Consider the following 25,495-nt stretch of genomic DNA (forward strand, 5'->3'; position numbering starts at 1 on the left):
GGGAAGAAAAGTAAACTGTAAGAGTTAAGGCAAAGAAGCATGAGAGAGCAGAGAATGTTTGAGGAAGTACTGGTAACTCAGTATTTCTTAGCACAGTAGGTCTCCAGTCTTCTTCCTTTGCGGATATGACCTATTACTGTGGCTATCTGGGGACATACATGAGCAATAATAGTGTGTAGTTTGAAAAAGTCCTTTGTTATTTTTCTACTTCTTCACCAAATCACTTTTGTAGGCCTGTAAAGGACTGAGTGAGAGGACATGACCAAACAAGAATGAGAATATGACTGGGGTAGCATGGTTTGAGGGATGTTAAAACCAGAGGCAGAAAGAGCAGTCAGGAAGCTATTGCTTTGGTCCAGGTCAGATTTTAAATGGATCTGTTTTCTGATGTTTGCTGTAAAAGGTCTTTTCCTAAAGGCATCAGCCTTCAGAGTTTCAGCAGTAGAACCAGTACAACTTTACTCTGCTCTCCTGGAGCAGTGTAGCAGATGGAAGAAAGAATGAAAAGACATAAGCCAAGGAACTATAGTTATAAGCAGTGATGGCAAACCTTTTGAGCTCAGCGTGTCAGCATTTTGAAAAACCCTAACTTAACTGTGGTGCCGTGTCACATATAGAATTTTTTTGATATTTGCAACCATAGTAAAACAAAGACTTATATTTTTGATATTTATTTTATATATTTAAATGCCATTTAACAAAGAAAAATCAACCAAAAAAATGAGTTCGCATGTCACCTCTGACACACGTGTCATAGGTTCGCCATCACTGGTTATAAGACACCTCTTTCCTTTTTTCTCACCTGGAAACAGTCCTGGAAAGGTAACTGCTTTGAGAGGAGATACTTCACAGGATATGTACATTTTAGCAAGTTTAGGGAAAAAAAATCAATTTTGGAACTTCATAGTTGTGTTATTTGGTCTTTGAAAATGATCAATAGGGGAGTGAAACTAGATTTTTGACAGGCAAATAATCACATGGAGGAGTCTGATTATACTGGTAAGAAAAAATTTACAACAGAATAGTTTGGCAGACATTCAAATTAAAGTTTTGAAGCTTCGTGATGCAATGAAACTATAAAATGTGGGGTTAAAAGTTCAAAAAAGAATTTAGTGACCACAAATGATTTTCTTATATCTTGTGTTAAGATGCGATCAAGAGTATAGTTGCTAATGGTAACAATATGGAAGTCCAAAAAGCCAAATACTTTTTAAACAGCAAACAAATAGTTAAATTTCTAATGCCTCCACTCACTGTAGGATATTTATAAAGAAAAGAAAGAGAAGATAGCACAGTAGACATTCCCGGATCATTTTCTTACACATTTGTCAGGGAGATCTAGGTCTAAAATTGTTTCTTGCTAGCTGGTAAAGAATATATAATTTTTATAGAGTAGATAGTTGTTATATTAAATAGTCTATGTCAGTGGTTGGCAAACTCATTAGTCAACAGAGCCAAATATCAACAGTACAACAATTGAAATTTCTTTTGAGAGCCAAATTTTTAAATTTAAACCATATAGGTAGGTACATTGTTATTAACTTAATTAGAGTACTCCTAAGGCTTAGGAAGAGCCACACTCAAGGGGCGAAAGAGCCGCATGTGGCTCCTGAGCCGCAGTTTGCCAACCACGGGTCTGTGTAATTTATGTTTTGATTTACATGTATTTCCAAAGCACTATTCTTCATAGTATAAAGAGAAATTAGTTAAAATGCCCTATAGATAGTGCTTGGGGTACTTTGAATAAACATTTGGCCAGCATACTCTTAAAAACACACACACCCCTTTTCTTTTTTTGATGACCTTTCTTCAGATGCTTATGAGAATATGGAGATTACCTATAATTTGGAGGCTAGATTATTTTCCTTTTCTTGTTAAACTCACTGGGTTCTCTGTTGACTAGAGTTTTTCATTTGTATTGTTTCTAATTGCTGCTCATGCCTTCCGTGGCTATTAAATAGCTGTAATGCTCAAATTAGTATTTAGCTCATTTGATAATACCTTCCTTCAGCTTTGTGTTGTAACAGAAAAAGCCTTTGACTGAGTCAGGGAGCTGCAAGTGTTTGTTGCTAAGTGGTCCTTGGTGGTGATTAGATGATACAGTTTAGTCCAACTTCAAATATTCTGATTATGATCAAGTTCACCATAACTGCTGCTGCCTGCCACCCTTTTTATATATATGCTAGAAGCCCAGTGCACAAAAATTTGTGCACACAGGGGAGGGAAGTGGGTATCCCTCAGCCCGGCCTGCGCCCTCTCACAGTCCAGGAGCCATGGGGAGCGAGTCTAAGCTGTCAGTTAGATATCCTTAGTGCTGCTGAGGAGGCGGGAGAGGCTTCTGGCTGAGTGCCGCTCCCCCTGTGGGAGCACACTGACCACCAGAGGGCAGCTCCTGCATTGAGTGTCTGCCCCCTGGTGGTCAGTGCATGTCATACCAATCGGTTGTTCTGCCATTTGGCCAATTTGCATATTAGCCTTTTATTATATAGGATATATATATTTCATAAGTATATGTAGCATGTCTTCCTGAAGTAATACTTGGGAATTATTGTGTTAATTATTTTATTTCAGTGATTTAGTATGTTTATTCTGCATTGTAAATTTCAGTGTAATATTTTAACAAGGAGTTTGACTTGCTTCCCTAGCCATATCCTGCAAATGAGAATTCCAAACTTGCTTCTGAAAAGGCAGATGACTATGAACATGCAGCACAGTACATAAAGAATAGCCAAGTAAGATTACCTTTGGTAAGTTTTCAAATTTTAACATATTTTCTGAAAAAAAGTACATATGGAAACTTAGGAAATTATTTCATTGGTATACACAGTGGTTCTCAACCTTCTTAATGCCGCGACCCTTTAGTACAGTTCCTCATGTTGTGGTGACCCCCAACCATAAAATTATTTTCGTTGCTACTTCATAACTGTAATTTTGCTACTGTTAAGAATCATAATGTAAATATCTGATATGCAGAATGTATTTTCATTGTTACAAATTGAACATAATTAAAGCATAGTGATTAATCACAAAAACAATATGTAATTATATATATGTTTTCCGATGGTCTTAGGTGACCCCTGTGAAAGGGTCATTCGACCCCCAAAGGGGTCACGACCCACAGGTTGAGAACCGCTGGGTATACAGAACGTGGGTTTACTGAGTTATAAATCAGATTCACATTAATCTGTTTACCCTACGTTTTCATGACTTTTTTAACCATAGACTGTGGAATAAAACATACTTCAGTGAATTGAGAATTGAGTGCTATATATGAAGCAGTAAAGATGAGGAAAATGTTACGAGGCTTAGTTTGAGTTTTCTTGCTATATCATTATATCTTAACCTAGGTTCTACTATCCCATGGTGTTCCATAGATAAAATTCAGGGCTCATGAACAGATGGTGAAAAATTACATTTTCATTTTCACTGATTTCTACATGAACACGATAATACTACAGTTGTATTATCTGTAACTGTGACTTTGTCATTAATAGAAATTATATATATTTGCATAGCACATTTCTGCTGGCATCTTAGAATATTGTTTACATTAATCAATTCTTCAAAATTACATTAGTTGCTAGAATTGCTACTATTATCACGTTAGCCATTACATTACTATATCAAAATGTTTTTTAATATTTTGATAACTATTTTAAATATAATTTAGTTCCTTTGCATGATATGTACTTCATTTGGTGATTTCTCTGTAAAAACATAAAAATTTTATTTCTTCCTCTAGGGCTATTTGATGTTTTGAGATAGGCATTTTGGTTTTTTTTATTTTCCAAGTTAAATGTACAAGCTAGATGCTTTTTTAGTTACACACACACAAATACCCTCTTTACACAAATTCACCCTTCAGTTGAGAAGTAGTGGTTTAGAGAATTTGGCAGGAGGGCAGAAGTATTGAGAGGGTGGTGTTAAAGGTTATAATTTATTTTATGTCAGGTCACAGTAATATTTATAGTAATTTGTATATTTAGAGCAAAGATAGTGTTTGGACACCTCTGCCCATTATTGAAAAGTAAGTGCATATGTATAGAATTGACCCTTGAACAACATGGTGGTCAGCGGTACTGACCCCTTGCACAGTTGAAAATCCATGTATAACTTTTCATCCCCCCCCCCCAATTTAACTAATAGCCTTACTGATAATGTAAATAGTTAACACATATTTTATATGTTAAATGTATTATATAAAGTAAGCTGGAGAAAAGGAAATGTTTTATTGAAAAAAAAATCACATAAACGTGGACCCATTCAGTTCAAACCTGTGTTCAAAGATCAACTGTACTTCCATAGTCAATCTGAAATTTTCTTTTCTTTCTTTTTTTTTTTGTAATTTTAGGGTACCTTAAGTAAATCAGAATGGGAAGCTACAAGTGAGTATATCATCAGTGTAGATTTACTGACATTTTCAAAGATTGTTTTAAAGTGATCATTAAAATCTGAAATTGAGAATTTTTCTGACACATTAGGTTGTGTATGTACTTAATTATACAAAATCCCTATTTATGTCCAATTCCCCGTTTGCACAGCTGTTTAATGCCAAGAGAAAATATATGCAGAATGTTGTTTAATTTAAACTTTTATGAACATTCCTAAACATTTTCATTGCCTGCTCATTAACTACATAGCCCTTTGTATTTGATGGCTTTACCTCAGCTTTCTATCGGAAATTATGGCTTATAGAACACTTCTGTGTATTTTATTTGATTTTGGCCACTCTGGTGTTGACAGTGAAGGCGTAATAGATACTAGAACGTTTAGTGAAGGAGCACTGAGTAAATATTTTAGAGGGTGGGAACAGGCCTGATATGGAGACACTGTAAAGTGAGGTACCTGTCTTTGGAAGAGAAGTCAGAGACCTGACAAATCTGTGAAGTCTTGAGGTTCTTCAGCAAATTGATGTTGAGGAAGTCAGCTCCCTTACTGGTAGGATAATGGTAATACCCTTATGTGGTTGCCCTGAGGACTTAAAAGGTAGTTTGCACTGTTCATTTAAATACTTGGTACTTATGTTGAAGGCATAAGTACTACTCAAAGATAAGCCATTTGATAAACATTGAGTGTTGACTTACATAAAGTTCTATGAAAGGGCTTTAGGGAAGGAATAAAAAGGTAAATAAGTTATCATCTCTGCCTTCTAGAAGTGTACTATCTAATGGAAAAAACAGACAAAATAAATGCACTAGCTGGGCAAACAATTTTAATTGCTGAAGTAACTGTAATGGGAAAAATAGGTGAAAGAAAGTTTAATGAAAACTCCTGAAACCTGAGAAAAAAGTAATACTTGATATTAGCAAGTGTTTAGTGTGTGCCCAGGCACTATTTTTAGCTTTTCATATGTTGTAACTCAGTTAATCCTCACAACTTTACAAGTAGACTATTGTTTATTATATCTACTTTTCACAGGTGAAAAAGCAGTTAAATAACTTGGCTAAGGTCACAGTGTTCCATACTCAAAACCACAGCCTCATAGAAGCCCACAGAAGACATTTTCTTAGGACTTGCTAAATTGGATAGAGAAGAAAAGGAAAGAAGACAAATAGGGCCGGCATGTTGAGCTTGTCTCAGAATATTGGTGCCCTTAGTTGAAAAGGGATTGAAGCTGTGCTAGAGATAGAGACATAATCTTCTTTGACACCTGAGATGTGTGCATAAACCTACACATTTCATTTCCCCAAACTGGAGATGACACAGCACAGTGTGAGGGCAGACAACTTGGTCGGAGGCTTTGATGGTGTGACGGCTGTAGCTTATAGCTGTATGTTTATATTCATTGCAGACTTTATAAATGAATTAGATAGCCCCAGACAGTTGAGGAGAAGATGGGTTAGAAATGTGAAAAGCAATACGAAAGGAGCAATGGCCAAATTGCAGTCAGGTTATAGCTCTCGGGATCACTCAACTCTTTGATAAGGCACACTGTTGTAAACTAGAGGGCTTCGTGGGCTGGAAAGTATCTTGCCTAGTCTCACAGTCTAATAAGTGTACGAAGTTACATTTGAACTCCTGCTGGTCTAATCATTAAGCATTTATTACCCCAGCCTGCTGCTTCTACACAGATACTTTAAATGTGAAAGGGAAGTAGAAAATTGTTGCTGGGTTGCTTTTAGAAGTGGTTCAAGATTTGTTTCTTAAAATCCCAATTGAAATGCCTACGCAAAAAAGCATTTTATATGAGTGAGACTTTCAGAATGTTTGAATTAGAAAGTTACAATTGCTTCTCTGAAATCAGACACTGTATCTTGGTGGTTTTAAATGACTCTTGAGGTGGAAAGGACAGGACTGTCGGGGGAGGGCGGTTGCAGTAGGTATATAGGTATTTGGGAGTGGGTTGGGCAGGATTGCACTGCAACCTTGGAGTGCTGGGCAAGGTTAAGTAATGCTGGTCTGTTCTAAATCTTAGATGAATGTTTAGATTACTTTGCTTCCTTATCCTCTAGAACAGTGGTTCTCAACCTTCTGGCCCTTTAAATACAGTTCTTCATGTTGTGACCCAACCATAAAATTATTTTTGTTGCTACTTCATAACTGTAATGTTGCTACTGTTATGAATCGTAATGTAAATATCTGATATGCCGGATGGTCTTAGGCAACCCCTGTGAAAGGGTCCTTGGACCACCAAAGGGGTCGCGACCCACAGGTTGGGAACCGCTGCTCTAGAAGAATCTGCAGTGTTGATGATTATCCTGCCTGTTTTCTTTCCACCTGTCATGGCGCAAAATCAAATCAAATCAAATTGGGAACTAGCAGATATGGAGCAGAGAATAGCATGGATAAAGTCGAAGTAGTGTTTTAGAAAAACTGGTATCCATACAGGCTGGGTTGGAAGGGCAGAAAGCTGAAGGATCAGGAGAATGTTACATGGTCTGCCATCCTTCACATGTTCCTTGTTCAAAAGTTAACTAAAGGAGTGAAGACTCCTAAGTTATGTGGCCTGCCATCACTAGTTGAATGAAGTCCTAACACACACCCTGAACATCCTTGTGATGTTTTGATGATTTGTCATCTTTTCAGGTACTTTCTTACCATAAAGCCTATTGGTATTGTATTAAGAAGATATTGTAGGTGTGAACCTTAGGTGGGGTTCAGAGTGAAGAACCTTAGATGCATTTAGATGTCTTTGAGTGAATACACAGTAAAGTAAGAAATTTTATTTAAGAGAGAGTGCCCTTGGGGCTGGATTCATGGAGGACTATCATTGGGGCCAGATTAATATCTTTAAGCTTCGATTATCATGTAACCTTTAGCTCACTTTCCTTACCAGGCCATGCATCATAGCAATTTAGTTATTGGAATTTTTACATGCATGTTATATATTCCTTATAATTCTTCTTCTTAGTTTTTTTCTGAATAAAATTCTTAATATATATATATTGCTCTGGATTAAAAAAAAATTAGTCCTAAGATTTTTTTAGTTTTAATTTTCTTTGCTTTTATATTCTTCAGTTTTCTTAAACTGTGTTTAGAGATTTTTAAAGCTTTTGAATTGGTCTTCTCAGGGGCTGTGATGTTGTCACTGAGTATACTGACATTTGTTTTCAAATAAACATCACATATAATCCCTTATCTGCTTTTTAAATGACTCATTAAAAGCTGCTTGAAGGCCTAAGAATTTTCACCAAATTATAAATAGGATTGAGATTGTTTTGTTTTCCCTGAGGATTTGATGAACCAAACTGTAACTTTACTTATTTTCTTTTTAGGTATTTACTTGGTTTTTGCATTTGAGAAGCAGCAGTGATCACCAGAACCAGCTGTATTTCATCTTATATAGATTTGAATGATCCACCTTAGATGAATTTGTCAACTTTCTGTTTAATTATTCTTAATGTACAGGATGGTGCCGGAAACTCCAGTGTATGCATTCAATATTTGCTGTCTGTGACAGATGAACTTTTGTGTGTGTATATAAGAATAAGTTGGGACCTTTGTCTTTAAAATCTATTTTTAATGTTCTAAGAATTCCATTTGCCTCTACTCTCTTAGCTCATAAAAATTACAATATGACTTGTTAAAGCTGCTGAACTCTTTCCACAGTGCTCTGATTTGTTTTGTCCATTTACAGTATTAAATTTATTACAGTTGTAGAATTGATGAGGGAGTGTAATAGTTTGCAAGTGGGTTCTCTCATTTCTATAGTTTTATATAGTGTTTTTCAAGATTAAATGGATTGCATATCTGTACAATTGAATGTAAGAAGTGTTCAGTAGGTATCGCTAAAGTAATAAACTAAATTTTAAATGGTCATAATAGTTATTAACCTAGAATTTTAGCCAGTTACTACATTTCGTTACAAATAGTAACTATTTTATTTGCTAATATGACACATTTCTGGAACTGGATAGAACATTTTGGATGCCAGCACAGAACTGCTTTAGATCTGGAGGACTTTCTCTGAAGAAATTCCTGCCAATTAATGTTTCTAGGTATCAAGAATATAATTAGATTTACCTTTCTTCATTGAACAAAAATGCCATCGTTTTTTTCTCAAGATATAATAAAAACTCTCCCATGTAAACCTATTGCACATTATCCTCAGATTTAAATATGGAACTGCAATTGTAGGATGTGACTGTAAAAAAAGCTGACAACTTCAGATTCATTCTCCCATGTTAGATCTAGGTTATGGCGTTACATGCTATAGATCCGTTACTCCTTTCAGCCCAGAAAGAAGCAGCAGTATCTACTCTTCAGTTACAATGTACTTTGCATGGTAGCATCCAGCATCTCATCACCATTCAGAATTTGCATTTGCTATATCAAAACCATTCCAATCATCATGGCTTCTTGCTTGACTGCTCATCCAAAATTGACAGCTAGGTGAACTGTTCTCCTAAATAGTGTCACATCACAATTTAGAAAACTTGCCAATTTTTAGATGTAGTAAGAACTTGAACAAAGCAGAGCAATTACTGCATATTCTTTCAAAAATAATTTCTTTAAAGCACATTTAAAAGACATTATTTATCTAATAATCCTGAGTACTTGTTTAAAAAGTGTATTTCTCAGTTTGTTTATATATATGTTATTGTTTATGGTGTTGGAATAGCAAATCTTTTAGCAAGAAACATGAATTACCTAATTTCTGTTTCCTCAATAATCTGTCAATCACCAAACTGTTAACAGTTTACAAAAAGTAAGTCTTTTTCCCTTGGTGGTGATTGCCATGAGTCATTTGGGGAAATAAATAATAGTACTTCCAATTATAGTGGCTGCTGTTAGCTAGCAAGCTCAGGTTTTTGTAATGGTGCTGAGGAGAGGGAGGTGGTGAGCTCTTAGTATTGCATATCGAGGTTTATTTTAGTTCTGGAGGAAGTACCAGAGAGTATTGTGAAAGTTCAATAGAAACGAAAGTTTTATTATTTCCTATCATTATTCATTTAATGGTCTTAGTTGAGTCTAAGCAAATAATAAACCGCTTTTAGCCTCCTCCTGCTCTTTCCACTCCATGGATAATTTGGGAGAAAGGAAGAATCGCCTAAAGGATGGAGTAATTTTAATAGAAAGCAGAGAGAGAAGCAAGGTCCAGGGCCGTGGGTAGAAGGAAGCGGAAGAGATCCGGAATGGATGGAGCAGGGCTCAGGTCTGAGTGAGCTGCTGCGTGTGCAGGAGAGGCCGTCATGTCTGAGGATGCGGAGTTGTGGAAGTTGCCCTTTTCCTTGAGCTTAGTTGGCCTCATCACCTTCTCTGCACCTGTATTAGGAAAAGGTGGCCCCTGCCCACCATCACCAAGGCAAAAGCTGATAGGACCTCCCCTCCCCCCCACATATACCTACAGTCTAAATATTTGGTGATTTTCCATTAAAGATATGGCTTTTCATTGTCAGAACAGTGATGTAAGTGGTTCATGGGAATGACCGCAGGGCACTCCCAGACCTGCCATTCAGTTTGTCCTCTGAAGATGAAAGTAGAAATTAGGGTAAAGCAGCCATTTGTGGAAAGAACACAACCTGAGATTGGAAGGACTGCTCTAGGAACATAGAGTATGGTATAACCAAGAATACTCAAATTGAATTCTTTGGACCTAAAGTAGAATATGCTTAAGGAAAGGCATTACTAGCCATAGTGTTGAGGGAGAGAAATGGCGATTCCAGCTGCATTCAAAGGGGCGGTGTCCTAACCTACAGACAGCACGAAGCCTGGAGGTAGTAACTGCTCTTTCTGTGTCTACCAAGCCTCTGGTTCTGGTGTAACTCCCAAAGAAATTTGCCTGAAGGGAGAGAAGGCATTGATTTAGAGACTTTGACCTCTGTTAACGAATCCTTATAATTATCAGTACAGTTTCCTGGCTTATCCCCTCCCTAACTTGGAAATTGAGGAAATAGGATTGCGGTCTGCATTTGTGTTAATAGCATAGATAGGGCATCAGAAAAGAGGTTTACACTGGGAGACAGGCTTTGAGGCGAGGTACAATGTTGATCATCATTGGAGAGGCAGAAAAAGCGTCAGCTATCAATCAGCTGTTCAGATCTCCAATCCCATTAGCTCTTTGGGGAATTTATTCTTCAGCCTTCATAAGTGTATTGCCATTATGTTATTTTGATATGTCTTCAAGTATTCTAATGAAGATTGGGCTTGCGTAAGTGTTTGTAAATGCCAGTGTGAATATTCTCGTGGATATTCAGTAGGACATTATTTTTCACTGTTGATAAAATGACTTTCTGTTGTCTACCTCAGGCTTTGATGTATCATGAACCAGTCACTGCCACCCTCTCTGGATTTTTTAAATAGAAGCCAGATCCAGGGACCAGGGCTGTGTAAATAAAGTACGAAAATGCTTGTGGCATTTACTGGCCCTTTGGTCAGCTAGGAAGCATAGGTATATGATGTCATCATCTCCCTAATTGCTATTATATAAAATACTACACACCACATAAGAAGTTTCTTCATTTTCCACCCTCTGACAGCAACATTCCTGATTCCTTGAAGATAACAGATGCAGTGGGTGCTACACTTATTTAATGGTAGGCTTATTTACAGATATATATGTAGCTGGAGAAGGCCAGGCCACCTCCTCCACCTTGTGTCCTCGGTTCCTCCTCTGCTCCCATTTAGCTCTGAAGCATGTGTGCCTGCTCCTCACTGCAGTTCCGAGCAAGTGTGGGACGCCCAGCCTCTGCTCTCTGAACTCCCGGGCCCTGCTTCCTTGGGGACAGCAAACCTTGGACAAAGTCAGCTGACATTAAGCACCTATCTTATGTCAGTCACTTTTCTAACTTTCATATGCAGCTCATTTAACCCTTATAAAAACTGTATGTGGTAAGGATAGGGCTAAGTTTATTTTGATGAGGAAACAGGCACAGAGGGGATACAAACTTGCCCAAGGCAGAGCCAAGATTGGAACATCCCACAAAACCCAGTCAGGCCTGCATTTCAATTGCATGTTATATTCCTCCAGGGGTGTTAAAAAGGCTCAGATGACTCCTTGCCTATCCATCCTGCAACTTGAAGTGTTAACTATTGGGACACTCCATCCTTTTGTTCAAAACTTATTTAAGTGTTCTCTGAGAGGAACATTTACTACCAAGTAAGGCTTTGGGGCAGAGAGCAGGGGGACATTTAGGCACTAGGGGACGAGGGGAGAAAGTGAATGATCATCAGGCAGGAAGGCAGTCTTCATTTCACATTTGGTAGACCTACTTCTTCAGCAGTCGGTCCCATTGCAGGTCTAGGTTAGTCCGTATGCTAGTCAGTGAGGGGTGCTTCTCTTTACCCCTCACCATTGGGAACTGGCAGGAGTTGAGAGTGTAGCCAAGGGGAGGGGCCAAGAGAAGGAATCATTTCTTCATTGAGCTTCGTTTTAGCTTCTAATTGAAGTGTAACAGTGATTTTTCACAAATGAAACACATGAACACTGTAGCCAGATCAACAATATTACCAGTCCCCTGGAAGCCCCTCCTGCTCCTCTCCAGTTACTACCTCCCCACGGGAACCACTATCTTAATTTCTAAGAGCACAGATTAGTTTTGTCTGGTTTGGGAAATTACACAAATAGAATCAAATAGTATGTATTTTGTATTTGGCTCATTAACGTGAGATTTTTATTGCATGTATTTGTTCATGGTTCATTCTCATGGCTGTATAGTATTCCACTGCATGAATAAACCACATATTATTTATCTGATGGATGTTTGGTTCATTCCCAGTTTGCGAACAATTATTAGTAGTATTGCTTCAAATATTTTTGTACATGAATTTTGGTACACATGTCTGCCTAGGGGTGAAATTGCAGGGTCACAGGACATACAATATTTTCAGCTTTGCTGGATGCTTCCAGCCAGTTCTCCCAAGTTCCAGTTGTCCTGTATTTCTGCCTACACTTAACGGTGTCTTTTCCTTTTTTTCCTAGCAGGCATGTAGCAGTATTTCAGTGTGGCTTTAGTTTTATTACACTGATTATTTACAAGATTGAGTACTTTTCATATATGCTTATTGGTCTTTAAGTGTCCTCTTGTGAAATACCTGTTCAACTTCTTCCCCAATTTTCTATTGGGTAGACTGTCTTTATTCTATTAACTTGGTGGTTTTGAAAAATATATTTATTCTGGATACAAGTTCTTTGTTGAATGTATTGTGTTGTGAGAATGTATTTGATGAAAAGAAACGCTTACTTTTAATATAGTACAATTTACCAGTGTTCTTCATAGTAGGCATATTTTGCTCAGGAAATGTTTGTCTACTCCAAGCTTATGATTATGAAAACTACCAAATCCATACATACCTGAGGGTGTCCTGTCGGCTTGTGAGGTTTAGGGAAAGAACACTGCATTAAGAACTTTAACAGTGGTTTTTCACCACAGATTGTTGCAGTGTCTGATTGCCCTGGCTAACCTGGAATGCTGAAAGATGTTTTCTATAATGTTTACCATTGTGCTATTAATGCTACTGACGGTCTCCATTAGCAATTGTCTGATGCTTCTACCTTCCTTATGTTTGGTCTTTCCTTGAAGTTGACAGTGATCCCCACACTTAGAATGAGTAAGTCATTAGCAGCAGACAAAACCCGGCTCCCTGGGTTTATTAATTGGAAATTCCTTCAAATTTTCAAGCACTGGGGATAATTCAGAGTTCTTCATGCCCTGTGGGTGCCCAGTAAGTGATGTAAATATATAAATGTATTTCTCACCAGAATATATACACAGAATTGTGAAGTACTATGCATGCTGTTCATGTGGCAGCCTTTTCAACTTTGCCAAATTTGTTAATCCTTACCCAGTTTTCAATTTTTCCAGGTCCCTTTAGTATCTGGCTACAACTCTCCAAACTACTAGTTCCAGATGTCCTCCCTCCTGACTGACTCTGGCTGAGAACTAAAACTCCGTACCCAGACTCTGTGTTACTTCACAGCTAGTGCCTTCCCCAGCGTCTGGGGAGCCCTGTGAGCTGAAGGGAAAATGCCATTCTGTGGCAACAGGAAGCAGGGATGAGTGGCAAATTCTGAGAGACTGAAGATACAATTGGACAATGGCCAAACCATAGATGATAATAGAACTCTGACCCATAACCTCTGCAGTTATTGACTACCAACTTCTCTATGTTTGCCCCATCTGTACCTCTGGACCAATCAGAGGAAGCCAAATATGCTCCCCCATCCAGTCACAGGAAACTGCTTCTAGGTAACTCACCTCCAGTCTCCCAGTGCCACCACTGCATACGTGGATCCTTCCTTTCTCACTCTAAAACGTCCCTACTTCCCTTCCTGCCTTTGAGTATCTGCCAGATGCCTGTGAGGGCAACTGACTCCTTGCTCTAGTAAGCGCTGAGTAAAGAGCCTCTGCCTGTTCTCATTTGGGTGGCTTTCATGCGTTTCCACAACTCCCAGAAACTCACGTGAACTTTACTTAGAGGGAGTTATTGACTTGCCACATACTTGAGATCGCACTTGAACTATATTTGTGCAAGCATTTTAAAAAAGGTGGACTTGTGGTTTCAGCTCCAACATGTAAAGAATGTGAGCCCTTCTGCTTTTCTAAGTACCTGTGTGATTACTTTGAGTCCACCGGACAACCTAGGATAATTTTTCCCATCTCCGTATCCTTAATCACTCACATCTGCCAAGCCTCTTTTGCCACATACAGTCACATATTCACAGGTTCTGGGGATGAGGATGTGGGCATCTTTGAGGGGTGATGACTAGGCCCAGTGCTGGCTAATAACATCCACGGAAGTCTATTTAGAGGTTTCTGGGAAAGGTTTTACTCCCCAATGAAAGTTTTACGAGAAGAAACTCCTCTTTTCCCCGTCTTTGGGGATACGTAAAGACATTGTTGAGCTGCTTGGTTAGCCTAGATTGGAACCATCTACCTCCAGGCATCTTGCCTTATAGATGCACTTAGGGATGGGGGCTAGATCAACATTTTATAAATATAAGAATAGACACTATTAAATAGCCTCAGATATAACAAGTATTTACAGGGAGGCAAGACATAGCCCTCTTTAAATAAAGGAAAGGGCCATGGAAGAAGGGCCACAGGTAGCCAATGGGGTCTGAGGAAGGAGTGACTCCTGCAATACCATCACATCTGGCAAGGGCCTGAGGACAGGAAGCCATCTCCTCTTGCACATGGAATATGCAGAGGGCCCGGTTTGGATCCATCCTGTCTTGAGGAGGACTTGGTGACCTGCCAAGCTTGTGGGTTGCTATTTCTTTTCCATTGCCCAAAGGTAACGGTGTCCAGGTATTGAGGATCACAGGCTCGGGGTCTGTGAGAGCCTCTGTTTTCAGGAAAGCCCAGTAGGTAGCCAGTCATTTGTTTTAATGGTGTATAGCATGAGGTCAGAAGGAGCAGTTTCTTGCATTAAATGCCTTGAGCAACATATGGCCATAATATGTGGACCGGAGGCTCCAGGAGGCCTGAGAGGAGACTGCCAAAGCCTCAAGGGTGAAGCCATTTTGAGGAGACTAACAGGAGTGCCTATTGTTTTCAACTGGGAAGTAAAATTTGTAAATAATGAAAAGGTTGCCACCAGAAGCCAAAAAGACTAATAGATGTTGGATGTGTCCATAAGTGTGTCAAGCAAATCTCCTTGGGGGAGGAAGTCCTCAATGCAATGTTCTACCCGAGTCCCTGGGGAAAGTGGATGCAGTGAAGGTCTTCCCTGCAAAGACTGTGCCCGAGGGCAAAGCTGTTAGGGTGCCCCATGGAGAGCGTGGAAAAGGAATATTGGGCCCTTTCAGGCGTGAAGGCGAACTGCAGCTGAGAGGCTGTGGAAATGATCACTGAATACAACATATTAGCCAAATCTGTAAGAGAAGTTATTTACAGGTTGTTGATTGGATAGAATCAGTAATTTTAATAATATTGACTATTGGGTATGGGGCATTAAGGGAAGGGAGCCACAGCATTATGCTTGCAGTCATCCACCAAGAAGCACCATTTATTTTTTTTTTCCAGGTTTAAGAACAGGCAAACTTGGGCTGCCAAATGGACAGTGGGTCAGGAAAATCACCCCTTTAGTAATGAGGTTTTCTATACTGTACTAAGTTTTAATCCTTGAAGGCCCTGTTTTCTCAAATAACTACTTTATGTTGGGTCATATTAACTATTTTAATTGGGCATCCATGGGATCCCATCATATGAAGTCAACTTGTAGGTATCAAAGGCTGGCTTTAATTTCAACTTGTTATTCATTAGATTAGAGCACCTATGCCCGCTATGGGATATTTTAGGGCAATCAGTACCATGAATATGGGAAATTTAGGCAAGGCTTTACCTATTTTTCTCTATATTTAGCCACTTTCATAAGATTACAGGGAATAATACAACCTTTAAATTTAGCCCTAGCCAGTTTGGCCCAGTGGATAGTGTCAGCCTGTGAACTGAAGTGTCCCCGATTTGATTCCAGTCAATTTGATTCCAATCGGTTGCATGCTCAATCCCTGGCCCTGGTTGGGATTCATGTAGGAGGCAACCAATTGATGTGTCTCTCTCACAACAATGTTCTCTCTCTGTGTCTCTCCCCCTCCCTTCCATTCTCTCTAAAAATCAACAGGAAAATATCCTTGGGTGAGGATTAACAAGATAATAATAATAATTTATTTACTTAGTGGAATTTGCAGGTATAACTATAATTTGAGCCCCGATATGTATTAAGTCCATAAAATTTAATCAACTGTTGCATTTTAGCAAATGCTGAAGTTAATTTAGAATCTAAGTTGTAGAGGCACAAAAGCGAATCAGCACTCTTTTAGTCTATTTTTTCCTTTTTCTTTTTTAAATCTTTATTGTTGAAAGTATTACACATGTGCCCCTCTTTCCCCATTGACCCTTTCTAGCATCTCCCCCACTCCCCTCACCCCAGACATTCCCCACTCTATTCTCTATGTCCATGGGTTATGTATATATGCATACAAGTTCTTTGGTTAATCTCTTCCCATCCACCCACCCTCACCTTCCCTCTGAGATTGGACAGTCTGTTCCATGCTTCTATGTCTCTGGAGCTATTTCGTTCATCAGCTTATTTTGTTCATTAGATTCCACATATGAGTGAGATCATGTGATACTTATTTTTCTCTGACTGTGTTATTTCACTTAGCAAAATACTCTCCAAGTCTCAGAGGGTAAGATATCCTTTTTTACTGCTGCGTAGTAATTCCATGGTGTAATGTACCACAGCTTTTGTATCCACTCATCTACTAATGGGTACTTGAGCTGTTTCCAGATCTTAGCTATTGTAAATCGCTCTGCTATGAACACAGGGGTGCATACATTCTTTCTGATTGGGGTTTCTGGTTTCTTAGGATATATTCCTAGAAGTAGGATCACTGGGTCGAATGGAAGATCCATTTTTAATTTTTTGAGGAAACTCCATGCTGTTTACCACAGTGGCTACACCAGTCTGCATTCCCACCAGCAGTGCACGAGGGTTCTCTTCTTTCCACATCCTCACCAGCACTTGTCCTTTGTTGATTTGTTGATGGTAGCCATTCTGACAGGTGTGAGGTGATTACCTCATTGTCGTTTTATTTTGCATCTCTCTGATGATCAGTGACTTTGAGCATTTTTCATATGTCTCTTGGCCTTCAGTGTATCCATTTTGGAGAAGTGTCTAATCAGGTCTTTTCCCCCATTTTTTAATTGGATTGTGTGTCTTCCTTTTGTTAACTTGTATGAGTTCCTTATATATTTTGGATATTAACCCTTTATCAGATACTAGTGGCCCGGTGCACGAAATTCATGCACAGGGAAGGGGGTGTTCCTCAGCCCGGCCTGCACCCTCTTCAATCTGGGACCCCTTGAAGGATGTCCTACTGCCGGTTTACAGGGATCAGACATCCCTCTCGCAATCCGGGACTTCTGGCTCCTAACCACTCACCTGCCTGCCTGCCTGATTGCCCCTAACCACTCTGCCTGCCAGCCTGCTCACCCACAACTGCCCCCGCCGCCGGCCTGCTTACCTCCAAATGCCTCCCCCCCGCCAGCCTGATCATCCCCAACTCACATTTAAGTGTTTTATCCATTTTGAGTTTATTTTTGGGTATGGTGTAAGTTGGTGGTCTCATTTTATTTTTTTGCATGTACCTGTCCAGTTTTCCCAACACCTTTTCTTGAAGAGACTGTCTTGACTCCATTGTATGCTCTTTCCTCCTTTGTCAAATATTAACTGAACGTAATGGCTTGGGTTGATTTCTGGGGTCTCTGTTCTGTTCCATTGATGTATATGCCTGTTCTTGTGCCAGTACCAGGCTATTTTGATTACAGTGGCTTTGTAGTATAAGTTGATAGCTGGTATTGTGATCCCTCCAACTTTGTTCTTCTTTCTCAAGATTGCTGCTGCTATTTGGGGTCTTTTATGGTTCCATATAAATTTTTGGAGTATTTGTTCTTGATCTGTGAAATATGCCATTGGTATTTTTGTATTGCTTTATATATTTTAAACTAGAGGCCCAGTGCCTGAAAATTCATGCACTGGAGAGGGGGGTCCCTCAGCCCGGCCTGCCCCCTCTCACAGTCCGGGAGCCCTCAGGGGTGGGAGGCGACCCGGCGATCAGGGGAAGGCAACACCCCCATCACAGCTCTGCTGCTGCCACTGCCGGCAGCACAAGCCTCAGCCGATCCTGGTTATCTGAGCCTTGGGCGGCCCTGGGCGGCTGAGGGGCTTAGGGGACTGGGGGACTCTGGAGGCAGGCGCGTGGGCCCAGTGGGGCTGAGGGGACTGGGCGCCGCCATCTTGTGCCTGTGGGTGCCACCATCTTTCAGAGTATGGCAGTCAATTAGCATATTTCCTCCTTATTGGCAGTGGGTGCCGCCATCTTTGAGGGCGTGGCAGTCAATCAGCATATTCCCTCCTTATTGGCTGTGGGTGCTGCCATCTTTGTGGTGGTGTGAGGGTCAATTAGCATATTCCCTCTTATTAGATAGGACTAGTATCCTGGTGCACTAAATTCATGCACATTAAAAGGAAATTAATTGCCCTAACTGGTTTGGCTCAGTGGAAAGAGCGTCGGCCTGTGGACTCAAGGGTCCCAGGTTCGATTCCAGTCAAGGGCATGTACCTTGGTTGCAGGCACATCCCCAGTAGTGGGTGTGCAGGAGGCAGCTGATCAATGTTTCTCTCTCATCGATGTTTCTAACTCTCTATCCCTCTCCCTTCCTCTCTGTAAAAAATCAATAAAATATATTTTTTTAAAAAAGGGAATTAATTAGCAGAGATATTTTAATATTGCTATTTGCCCTTTCTCTATAATAGAAGTGTGGGAGATGAAAGGAAATTAGTAAAATATATATGAAAATAATATATAAATTTATTAATAAATAAACAGTAACAAAAGGATATAACAACAGAGGCATGATATAAAAACGACAAAAACATGATATGAAAACAACAGAAACATGATATGAAAACAACAGTGATGCAAACAACGACTGAAAAAGTGATTAAACTTATTCTAATATCTCCCTATACACCACATTAAGAGTGAAAACACTTTCAGAGTGCTTGACTAATTTCCCTTGTGATGAAGTACTTAGAACTTTAACTGTAACATCACATGCTCTTCAAACTCGAGAGAAAGCAACATATAACTGACCATGTGCGAAAATGTGTCTCTCTCATATTGTTTTTTTCTTTCTCTCTCTCTCTCCCTCTCCTCCCTCTCTTTCACTCTCTCTCTCAAAAAACGAATGGAAACATGTCCTCAGGTCAGGATTAAAAAATATATATATTCTTTACCTGGCATTGAGTTGTTTCCTCTCAGTCGTGCATATCTCAGCTGCATTTTGAAGGGAGTCTGAAGATTTCTAGTTATCTCTGTGCAGCAGTCTCTTCTCTGATATTTTGCCTTGATAACTCTGTTTGCTCTGACTCTGATCTCTGCCTGATTCCTGGCAGCTGACTAGCCTAACTGCCTGACTCCTCAGACTCCTAACTCTGCTCCTCAACTTACAGAGACTGCCTGTGCTCCCCTGCCCTGTACCACAGCCCGGACACTCTCTAGGTAGTCAGTAAGTGAGGGGCAATTGTAAGACTTACCTCCTTTGTTTACCATCTCCCCAGAATCACTGCTCTCCATTGCCTGATGTCCAGTGTCTTGAAAACCACTGTTTCATATGTTTTGTCCAGATTCTAGTTGTTTTGAACAAGAGGCAAATCCAGTTCCTACTGCTCCATTTGGGCTGGAAGATAAAGCAATATGATTAAGTTGTGTTTTTTAAAAATATATTTTTATTGATTTCAGAGAGGAAGGGAGAGGGAGAGAGAGATAGAAACATCAATGATGAGAGAGAATCATTGATCGCTGCCTTGAATCTGCAACCCAGGCAGGTGCCCTCACTGGGAATGGAACTGTGACCTCCTGGTTCATAGGTCAGTGCTCAACCACTGAGCCACACCAGCTGGACCGTGAGTGGTTCTTGAATGTGCTTAGTAACCAACAATGGCTGAAGTACAGAGCTTGCAAGTGATTTACCTATTCAAAAAATTAGGCAGGTTTAAGGTTACTCCTAGACTAGGGCAAAGTTATTCTCATATATTATCATCATAAAATGTGGGGGACAGGGCGAGACTGTGCCCTCCAGGAATAGTACCTCACTGTAATGTTCTTTTTCTGTGTACCTGTAGAAATACATCCCTCTGGAACACAGCACCCATTGGGCTTATGTGAGTAGAAATATGGCATGGCGGTTTACTGGTAATCACCTCTCTGGGGCAGATGCCCAACTTCAGGTTCCTACTTCTCTCAAGGTAGATTTCTACCTGTTTATTAAAGAAAATAAAGATTTGGCTTGGACATGAATCCTAATCCTTTCACTTACAAACCATGTGGCCTTTGGCAAGTCATGTAACCATGGAAAGTCACTTAACCATCATTTTCTCATTGTAAAACGAGATTCTAACAATCTCATGAGATTGTGTAAAAATAAAATAAAAAATAAATGAAAGTGTGCTTTGAAAACTAGGAGGAATATAACTATTTAAACACTTTGTTTTTTGTTCTTTTGCAAAATAAAACTATCTCCACTGTCACTGATTTACATGCCAGAATCCCAAACGTTACAGGGTTTGACAAATGCTGGAAATGAGTTATACTTCTGTGACCCGCACGAAGTTAATTTTTTCCTCTGCCTCCTTCATATTTTGTTTAACCAACAAGCTGGGATTAGAAAACTTTTTTAGGAGCATGTACTATTTGAAGAGAAGCAATTTATTAACATGTTAGATATTTAAAATATATGATAGGGAAAAGGTATGTGTATAAAATCCAAAGAGACCTGCTTAAGAAACCTGGCCTCACCTCTTAGAAGCTGGGTGACCTTGGTCAAATTTTATATTTCTTTGAAATCAAATTTTTTATAATACCTACTTAATAGGACTGGAGTAGGGAGTAAATGAGTATCTGTCTGTCTATCATCATCCATCTATCGTCTATTCATCCTCTATCTATAGACCAAGTTAATGACATATAGTAGATTCTCAGTAATGTTTACTGAGACATTAACATTTTGATAGGTGGCAAGTAATATTAAATTTAAAAGTTTTCATCTTCATTTTTTATAACATAGTTTTGAGATGTAATTCACATGCCATAAAATTTGCCCCTTTACAGAGTTTGTGTAACCATAAACACTTTCTAATTTTAGAAGATTTCACCACTCCAAAAAGGAACTCTGTACTCACAAGCAGTCACTCCACATTGTTCCCTTCCCCCAGCACTTGGCAACCACTAATGTACTTTCTGTCTCTATAAATTTGCCTCTTCTGAACATTTCAAATAATTGGAATTGTGTACTATGTGGTCCTTTGTGACTTCCCGGGATTCTGATAGAAATTGTTCTGATTCTGGAGATCAATTTGAATAGGACTATATCATCTTAACAACATTTTGTGTTCCAATGTGTGAAGATGGGATGTGGTTCCATTTATTTAGATCTTCAATATTTTTAGCAATATTTTATATTAGTCAATGAAAATTCTTGCTGATATATAAAAATATAATTGATGTTTGTATATTGATCCTGTGTCCTCCAACTTTGCTGAATTTATTTTTTAGTTCTAATAGCTTTTTAGTGGACTCTAGTATTTCTGTATATAAGAGCATACCATCTGTTAACAGATAGTTTTGCTTCTTGCTTTCCAATCTGGATGCCTTTTGTTTCTTTTACTTGCCTAATTGCCCTAATTAGAATCTCCAATACAATTTTGAATAGAAATGGCAAGAGTAAACATTTGTCTTGTTCATGATCTTAGGGAGAACACATTCAGTCTTTCATCAGGTGTGATGTTAGCTGTGCATTTTTCTTAGATGTCCTTAATGAGGTTGAGGATGTGTTCTTCTATTTCTAGTTTGTTGAGTGTGTGTGTATTTAAATATAAAAGGGTATTTTTCAAATAGTTTTTACCTATCATGTAATTTCCCCCTTTGTTCTATTGATATGTTGTATTGCATTTATTGACTTTGACATTTAAATTTCTTTCTTTTTTTTAAAATCTTTATTGTTGAGATTATTACACATGTCTCCCTCCCCCTCCCCCCCCTTTGCCTCCCTCCACCAAGTTCCTGCCCCGCCCTGCCCCAGGCCTTGGCTACCCTATTGTCTGTGTCCATAGGTAATGCATATATACATATAAGATCTTTGTTTAATCTCTTCCTCTCCACCCCCCTTCTCTCTGAGAATCGTCAGCCTGTTCCATTTCCATGCCTCTGATTTTATTTTATTTACCAGTTTATTCTGTTCATTAAATTTCTTATTCGTTTATTTTGATTTTTAGATTCAATTGTTGATAGGTATGTATTTGTTGCCATTTTGTTATTCATATTTTTTATCTTTTTCTTTTTCTTCTTCTTCCTCTTCTTAAAGAATACCCTTCAACATTTCATATAATACTGGTTTGGTGGTGATGAACTCCTTTAGCTTTTTCTTACCTGTGAAACGCTTTATCTGACCTTTAATTCTAAATGATAGCTTTGCTGGGTAGAGTAATCTTGGTTGTAGGTCCTTGCTATTCATCACTGTGAATATTTCTTGCCACACCCTTCTGGCCTGTTGAGAAATCAGCTGACAGTCATATGGGCATTCCTTGTAGGTAACTAACTGCTTTTCTCTTGCTGCTTTTAAGATTCTCTCTTTGTCTTTAGCCCTTGGCATTTTAATTATGATGTGTCTTGGTGTGGTCCTCTTTGGGTTTCTCTTGTGTGGGACTCTATGTGCTTCCTGGACTTGTAAGTCTATTTCTTTCACCAGGTAGGGGAAGTTTTCTGTTATTATTTCTTCAAATAGGTTTTCAATATCTTGCTCTCTCTCTTCTCCTGGCACCCCCATAATGCAAATGTTGGTATGCTTGAAGTTGTCCCAGAGGCTCCTACACTATCTTCATATTTTTGGTTTCTTTTTTCTTTTTCCTCTTTCTGTTTGGTGTTTTTTGCTTCCTCATATTTCAAATTGTTGATTTGATTCTCAGAATCCTCTACTCTACTGTTGAATCCCTGTATATTATTTTTTATTTCAGTCAGTGTATGCTCAATTTCTGACTGGTCCTTTTCCATGTGTTTGGCGTTCTCACTAAGATCCTTGAAAGTCTCACTAAGTCCCTTGGAGATTTCTAGAAGATTCTCAAGTAATCTTATAACTGTGGTTTTGAACTCTATATCCAGTAGTTTGCTTTCTTCCATTTCTTTCATTTGTGACATGTTTCTTTGTCTCCACATGTTTGGTTGCTTCCCTCTGTTTGTTTCTATGTATTGGTTAGAGCTGCTATGTCTCCTTGCGTTGGTAGAGTGGCCTTGTGTAGTAGGTGTCCTATAGGGCCCAGTGGCTCAGTCACCTGAACTGGGAGCTCTAGGTGTACCCCTTTGTGGGCTGTGAGCACAGTCTCGTAGTTGAGACTTGATTGCTGTTGTTGTCACTGGGAAGAATTGACCTCCAGGCCAATTGACTGTGAGGACCAGCTGCAACTACAGTGGGAGAGCTGCTGTGCAGGAGACATCTCTATGGAGCAGGACTTGCTTCAGTGGGGCTTTGGTGCTCACTGAGTCTGCCCCTTGAGTGTGTGGCTTATGGATATGAAGAGTTGTAATCTGGTATGGTCTGATACTGACCATTGGGTACACTGGTTCTTGGGTCTCCAGGGAGGTGCAAAGTCAGCCACTGCCTGGGGCCACCCAGCAGGAGCTACAGAGAGATCTGCAATTCCTCCTCTTTGTATCAGGTTTGGAAATGCCCAGATAAGGCCCAGCTGTGAAGCAAGGCAGGCTGGTGCTGGTGCCGGGTTTTGGGCCTTTTTTTAATAGGGGTTCCCTGACCCAGCTGCAGCTTGTTGAGATATTTTAGTCTGAACAAGGACAGGCTATTTATATGCAAAAGCTGTTGCAGGCAGCTTGGGTGGGGTTATAAATTGGATGAGGCGGGGTCTTAGAAATCACCAGGGCAGAGCAAACAGAAATGGCTGCCAGTCAGCCCTGTGACTGGGGAGGTCCTAGCATAGGAACAATGATTCCTGCGAGCACCTCCGTCTGGGAGAAAGCTGCCACCGAGTTCCTGCCCTGATGCCAGACAAATGTGTCCCCCAGAGCCTCGTCCTGGTGCTGGAGCTCAGAGGAAGCAGGACCTGGTAAGTTCAATTTGTGGTGCCAGCCTTTTAAGAGGAACAGCTGGGTCTCCTCCAGCAGCCTCTGTGTCACAGCCCCAATCCACACTGGTTTTTACAGCCTATAGTTCTTACTGCCCATAAGGACTTCTTTTTCCAGCTCTGGGACCCTGGGCTGGGGGTCTGGTGTGGGGCTGGGACCCCTTGCTCCTCACGGGCAGTCTCCACATAGATGACCTCCCTCCCGATTAAAAAAGCGGCACACCCGGGTGCCAGACCAGCCCGTTCCACACCTCCACCCCTCCTACCAGTCTCGGTGTGCTTTCTTCTTCTCTAGTTGTAGGGCTTCCATTCAGGCAGCTTTCTAGAGGTTCTGGATGATGGTTGTTCTGTAGTTTAGTTGTAATTTTGATGTGGTTGTGGGAGGCAGTGAGTATAGACATTCACCTATGCTGCCACCTTGGTTCCCTTTCAAACAATATGTCGACTTTAACATTTTAAACCACTATTGTGTTCCTGGGATAAATCATACTTGGACATAATGCATAGTACTTTTAATATGCTGTTGACTTGGTTGCTTGCTTTTTGTTGAGGATTTTTGTGTCTATATTAACAAGAAATGCTGTTCTATGTTTTTTCTTATGATGCTTTTGCCTAGTCTTTTTCCAAGTATCATTTATTTTTCCTAGAATCTGGATACAATTAACTGTAGTAAGACAGTGCTCAGTATGACTTAAGCCTCACTTTAGGTTCTTAAACTGCTTCAGTATTTGTAAACGTGAATTCATATTCCAGTAAAACTGGAACACTAAAATTTGATATACCAACAAATTTACTCAATATTGATGTAACTGCATAATTTTATATGTAACACGTGGGCTTTCATATAACAGAACTTGTCCTTTATAAACTAGCTTACACATAAACAAAATTACTCTTTGCTTATCTGTCCTAACCATTTAGTGTTACACCAACAGACCCCCCCCCCCCCCATAGCTTTTACTATGTAAACAGGTAATTCCTCCCCTTAAGATAAAGTGAAGCCAATTCTAAAGTAATCAGCAGATAAAACACCAGAAGTGGGTTATGGGCAACTTACACATCAGTAGTTTAATAGAAAGTTACAGTGTTGACCAAAAGAACACACAGGTTTCTCATTCAACTTTGTTTTAATGTGTCTCAAAATTCTGTGACAGATTTTTGGTCAAGTTGTTTCCATTGAAAAGTACTGATTTTAAAAACTAATAACTTAAACACACATACACCACAAAACATTCTCCTTTCCTTCTGAAGGTTTTATGATGCCTTGTAATCATTTACCAGCCTTTTACTATTAAACCTAAATGGCCAATTGAGACACACAGTTCTGAGACTATTCCTCACCACTGATGAAAATGGGGGTGGCAGGTGTTGGGGATGATATTCATTTAGCCTTTTGAGTTTTCTGGGAAGACTTGGA

The 25,495-nt window shown here is 39.6% G+C and overlaps 1 protein-coding gene across 1 annotated transcript in view; it reads left to right on the forward strand.

The window, feature by feature from the left end:
• Positions 1-12,136, forward strand: part of RNMT (RNA guanine-7 methyltransferase) — a 28,734-nt gene extending 16,598 nt beyond the window's left edge. The window contains exons 9-11 of the mRNA XM_070420713.1: positions 2,646-2,747; positions 4,352-4,385; positions 7,716-12,136. Coding sequence (XP_070276814.1) covers positions 2,646-2,747; positions 4,352-4,385; positions 7,716-7,753 — 174 coding nt within the window. The 3' untranslated portion in view covers positions 7,754-12,136. The remainder of the gene's footprint in view (positions 1-2,645; positions 2,748-4,351; positions 4,386-7,715) is intronic.
• The last annotated feature ends 13,359 nt before the right edge of the window (positions 12,137-25,495 follow it).

The sequence above is a fragment of the Myotis yumanensis genome, unplaced genomic scaffold (genome assembly GCF_028538775.1).
Source record: "Myotis yumanensis isolate MYYU_CA2020_CCGP unplaced genomic scaffold, mMyoYum1.0.hap1 SCAF_7, whole genome shotgun sequence".
Lineage (NCBI taxonomy): Eukaryota > Metazoa > Chordata > Mammalia > Chiroptera > Vespertilionidae > Myotis > Myotis yumanensis.